This window comes from Tarenaya hassleriana, unplaced genomic scaffold, assembly GCF_000463585.1.
Source record: "Tarenaya hassleriana unplaced genomic scaffold, ASM46358v1 Cleome18, whole genome shotgun sequence".
Classification (NCBI taxonomy): Eukaryota; Viridiplantae; Streptophyta; class Magnoliopsida; order Brassicales; family Cleomaceae; genus Tarenaya; species Tarenaya hassleriana.
Window position 1 is genome coordinate 2,556,777 of NW_010965216.1, and position 6,100 is coordinate 2,562,876.

The 6,100-nt window shown below is 32.5% G+C and overlaps 1 protein-coding gene across 1 annotated transcript in view; it reads right to left on the reverse strand.

Moving 5' to 3' along the window:
• The window catches only part of LOC104810543 (protein IQ-DOMAIN 14), a 2,124-nt gene extending 1,660 nt beyond the window's left edge, over positions 1 to 464 (reverse strand). The window contains exon 1 of the mRNA XM_010536887.2: positions 32 to 464. Coding sequence (XP_010535189.1) covers positions 32 to 242 — 211 coding nt within the window. The 5' untranslated portion in view covers positions 243 to 464. The remainder of the gene's footprint in view (positions 1 to 31) is intronic.
• Positions 465 to 6,100: the final 5,636 nt, after the last annotated feature.

Sequence of the window (6,100 nt, forward strand, 5' to 3'; positions counted from 1 at the left end):
GTTTGGCCTGAAACTTTCCTCGCTGCGGCGGTGGCGGCGCCAACCGCAATCGCGTGTTTGCTCTGCTCCTTATCTGTCTCCGCGAGGTATGTTCTCAGCCAAGCTGGGTCGACAGCCGGAAGAATATTCCCCGGAATGTTGACGGAATCTCCGCCGGAGTTTCTGTTCTCTCCACCGGAGATTCTGTCTTTGCTCTTTTTCATCCCGAACAAGCCCTTGAACCATCGCGCTGCTTTGCCCATTTTTCTTCTCCCTCCTCTCTTCGACTTCAGAGAATGAAGAAAGGTTTGTGATTTGGATACAGAGAGATGATGATGAGAAATCACAAGTACCCAGAAGAAAGTTTTATAAATGTGGAAACGGAGAGGGAAACAAATTTCATGGCACTGAAACTGAAGACAACAAAGGATGTTTTTAGTTAAGAAAAAATAAAAGACAAGAACTCGAGAGAGAGAGAGATTGTTGAAAATTAATATTTTCTGGATCTCATTTATAAATAAAATATTTTTTGAATTTAAATCTAACGATGGCAATTCGATTGGACTTATTATAAAATTTCCTCTACAAGGATTCTTTATTTCAGAATTTTTTGTTTTGAGACGGTAAAAGATTAACATTTCGTTGTTATAAGAAAATCGTCACAGGGTTAATAACTAAAAATAGAGGAAACTGATTTCTTATTACAACAAAAAAATATTTGTATCAAAGTTTAAAATATATTGATGTAAAAGATCGTTAATGTTCAAGAATTCTATATATATATATGTTTATTTCGGTTGGGGATTCAAAACTGGACTTGACACTTTGTAGAGTTTAACTATGACAAGAAATAACTATATAAAAATAAAAGATTTATCTAGAGCCCTTTTTTTGTTGCAAAATAACTAGATTTTTATAAAAATATATTAAAATTTATTACAGAAAAGTAGTGATAACCCATTGTACCGAAATTTAAAACAAAATGAATGAAGTGAAATGATTTATATTTAGACTTGGTTTAGAGATTTGTATGATAGAGTTTGGTTTCAGGGCAGTAATTATTGGTTAGAAAAGGAAATAAGATAAACAAAATAAATAAATAATTTAGTAAAAGAACCCATCTGACACAACCTCGTGAAGAACTGAATCACAAGACAAAATGATGTCATGGAGAGAGAGAGAGACAAAAGATGGAGCGCACCCTCTGGTTATTATTATTAATATTTAACAAAAATAAATTTCAATTCTGGTTTTTCAAATACAAAGCCAGGAAAAAAAAAATTGGAAAATCAAACACAAGGGAACAAGGATCCGAAGACAAGCCATGACGAACAAAATAAAAATATATAAAACAATAAAAAAAATATAGTAACAAAAAGAAATATTTCAAAAGGTGGATTTCTCTTCTTCTCTCCCTCCAACATTTTGCCTCTCTAATGTGTTTATGGAGCATTGTGATTTTTACTCGGTATTTGAGATCCCGACTACGACTAATTTATATATCAACTTTTTTAAAAGTTAAACTAATTGAAAAAAAATATAAAAAAGTTGAAATATTGAATAAAAATAATCTATAAGAATAAAAATTCGAAATCAATAAAATAAAATAACCGAATTCAAACACAAAAAATTATGCTAAATCCGATTATTTTTTAAAAAATCATATAATTAAACAAAAGTGAGGATAAAATAAAATTATACAATAATATAAAATAAAATAAAAGAGGAAAAATGAGACTCACCTTCAAAAGATATAAAGAAGTGTATTTCTTTTGCCGCTAACAATAAGAAATGTGCTTATGGAGCATTGTGTTTTCCCTTGATATTAGAGATACCGACTCCGACCATTCTCGGAAATCGCGTAATTAATAATAAAAAATTATTCAATTTTTTTCGACCCATAATAAGGCCGCATAAACTCTCTTTTAAACCCACGATATATATTAATTTAAATCGGTTTCATTTTATTTTTTTTGTAAGAAAAAAACATTAACTCACGTAATCAATGATTGATTGATTCGCTTTGAATCTTGATTCATAGTATAACGCAGAGCCGTACAAGTAGGCCAATGGCATGTTTTACGGAATCCATTTTTGCCCATCATAGTTAATGTTTTTCCATATCTAACTCAACAGTGCCAATTAGAGATATTTTTTTTTGGTAACGGACAGCCTTTCAAACCGGACCTCATTTGATTTCGTGGATCGGATAATATCTCGGACAATAAACCCTCCGCCGCTTGTACAATAATCGGTAAACCACGCGAATCAGACAAACCAGCCGAAAGTGATCAGTTCAGAAAAAGCTCAGATATCAAATGAAATCAAACTCACAATCTCGACTAGAAGGGGTTTTTCATTTTCTAAATGAGTTGGAAATTTATTATCCCAAGCCATTTAGTGTGTGTATATATATATATATGCGTGTGTGTATATATATTATGTAAAACCGAATTGATTCAAAATGAATAATTATAATTATATTCGCAGCTAATAATACATAACAAATCTAATCTGAAAATCGATTAGTATTATATTTTAAATCAAATTAAAAATGTGAAACCAACAAAAAAATGACAAATGACAAAAGAAAAAAAATATTTTTTAATTAAAAATCGAATTCTAACTAAATCTAGAACTCAGATAAAAAGTGAATTGGTTTACTTTTTTTAAAAAAACTTTAAAAAAAAAATCAAATCCAAAGATAATATTCTAAAACTCAAAATATCTTGTCCACAAGATACAAAATATCATATAAAACCAAACTCTATAAACCCCTTTTCATCATTATGACAACTTTTGCTGGTGTCTCGGTACCTTATAAAGATCTACTCGATAAGCCGACCAAAAAAAAAATAGCAGAATCCGAATCCAAATTTGTTAATTTTTAAGAAAAAAAAGGGGACCATTTTGTTCAAATTAATAGTTTTTAGACCCTTTTTTATGAAACAATGCAGATTATAAATAATTCAAGCTTCGTTATTCGGCGACTTTTGTGCATAACGAGTATAAATTGGTATGTCAGTTTGGTTGTGCATTTGGACCGAATCTAAACTTTTGATTGGTTTATAGGAGTCGCATAAATCATTAAAATAATAAGTTTGTTTTATGAAAGGAATATCAATATTTATAATTACATACAATTGAAAAATCAGTTCCAAGTGTCTCACTTTCTCCGTGGAAATAAGGTTCTGCAGCAACCAAACCGTGAAATCTATCTAATTGAAAATAATACTTGTTCAAAATTCTGCTTTGATTCAAATGAGGAACTAGTGGCAGAAATACAAAGAATTTTACGAGCGCATTCCTCCGCTATCGCTACAGTCTAAGTAGGCCAACGTATTCTGCATCCTCGTTTTGTCAACACCCCACTTGATCCCATAGATTTCACATTAATCGGGGAAGCTCGAAATGAAAAAGGTAGACCGTAGTGAATATTACCGTGCAACACCAACCACTTACAATATACCACTTCTAGCTACCACTTGTATGCTTCTATGACTTATTTCACTTTCATTCTCCTTAGGTTCATTATTTTGTTTTGCTATTATGAACTCTAATATCTGTATTACCGTTTGGTAATCTCTTCTATACAATTGTTTACATATATAACATTTACAGTTCTCTTATTTCATAATTAACATATACTAATAATGTACCATTTATTTTATTGGACTATAACAATAGATCGTATTGACCAAAGTCAGGAAATCCCAAGTGTAAGAATCTTCATAATGATAAATATTAAGGATTCTTATAACATCATTATTCTCTTACTTTTAGTTTTTTCCGTACATATATAAAATCTCACAAACATTCATTCGAAAACAAAATTATAAACTCATCCTATAGTTTTTATGGAAGGTTGATTTGATACTTAATTAGATTAACGTTTTAGCCTCGTCCCATAATGATTTCCTCCTAGTGAAAATCAATGATTTTCTCCTCGTGAAAATCAATGATTTCATATTGGATTTCTAGATTCTGAATCTTTTTTTCTCCTAAATCACACACATACGTACATATATATATATATATACATATACATTGTGATATCGTTGGTGCGAAAAGACATAGATAAAAAACGGATTCTGACAAATTTCTAAATGAAAGAGATATAGGAACGAATCGAACGAACTATAAAACGAGAGAGATCCAAATATTGTGTGGATATTAGACTATATGATGCAGCCCAAAAATCCTCCAACATCAATATGGACGATGACAAACAAAAACCGAACGAGAAGCAAGACGATACCGTTGACGCTATAAGAGGAGAAGAAGTGAACACCGAGCTTATCATAATAACCAATCCCACACCTTCACTTACAAGACAAATGAATCAAAGTCTACGTTCAAATATCAATGCATATGTCGAAGATTGGCTGATCAAAACAACCGAAAATGATCTAGACAATGCAAAGGATGCGATAACGACAACAAGCACTAAAACGTCGTATTGTTATGGAGTTTACGTTGTCCAACACCAAAGACTTCATGTGCTAACATATGAGCTACCAAGGAGATATTTGAAAATTGTATTCTCAATAAATGGGCTGAAGATCCAAGCCCAAAGAGTCCAAAAATATTCTGTACAAGTCCAAGAAGATACCAAGCCATTTGAAGAGGATATAGTACCACCTTTGTACCAAATTTCGGCCAGCTTTATCAAGCACGAATTTGGGAAGATTTCTACATTATTTCAACCTTATGAAGACCTTTTTTAAGCCTCCTAACCGTTGCAAGACGTTGGCCTTCAACTTCCACCAACTTTCCACTTATTTCTTACTTTATGGTGTCTTGTTTCCACTACCTTTCTTTAGTGTTTTGTTAGCTCCTCCTTATGCACGGATTTCCCTTGCTTTCTTCTGTGTTTCTAACCTATTTAAAGGCCTTTGTATATCAAGAATGATCAAACTTTGAATCGAACAAAAATCGAGTTGCATTTTTCTTTTTCTTCTTTGTGTGCCCGAGAATATCGCCTTCTGGGCATGTGTGTATGTCACCCTTGTGCAAGGTCAAACCGTAGTGGATTCAAGGTTGCTTTGGCTGTCGTTTGGCCTGAAACTTTCCTTCCATCTATCACCTAAATCGAGTGCTCTCGAGTGCTCTATTTTAGTCCGTTTTGTAGGTTGAGACTCCGAGCCCCCTTTGGCCTGGATATCCTCTTGAAACCTAACCATAGGAATACCTTAGTGAGTTCCCAAGTATCCCCTGGTCTTAAGCTAGCTTCATTCGTTGTTCTAAGGCAATATAAGATGCGCACGTACAAACCGCAATTCACTGAAGGAAAACGAGCAAGACTTCTTTGCTCTGTGCGTGTATCACTATACAATCAATGATTAACATAAAAAAAGAAATTAATTGAATGCGTTTGTTCAATACTCATACTAACAAGATGTATCAACGTTTATCCCAAAAAATATCAAAGTTAAGTGTGTTCACTCCTTAGTAGTTTTAGGATAAGTGATCTTTCGAAATTACTTTTCGGGAAGTGTCCGAGTAAATCACTGAAAAGTCTCGTGTTGGTCGATAAAGAAAGTTTCTAACGTTCCGTTGTTTTGGGGCACATAACCTACATACATTGTTCCGTTGCTTTGGGGCACATAACATACATACATTATTCTATACACAAGATCAGAGTAATAGCAATACGTTGCAACAAATTTGTGGTTTAGCATAGAATGAAAATATAGAAATATGAAAAAAAAAAATGAGAGTGAAAAAGACAATCAATTTTTTTTTTGTTAATGAAAAGGCAATTAATTTTCACATATTTTATGTGTTTTTTTGAAGAGTTAGGCGAAGTTCCACTGAAAATGACTGTTCAAAGTCTCCCCCAAAATTCATATGTTCCTCTCTTCTGCTTTTGGTGTTTCATAGTCTCTTTCCCCAAATTCACCCAACACCACACTAAATCTATAACCTATAAATCCTTGTAACAATCTCACACCAACAATTCTTATGTTTGTTGTTCTTGAATCGTTTTTGCCATTATAATATAACATCTATCCATTTATTTTTATAGCAAGATATAAATTTTTGGATCGGAATACCATATACGAGATAATCTTTGTATTTCTAAACCAAATGCGAGAAACACACCATGATATATTTATAT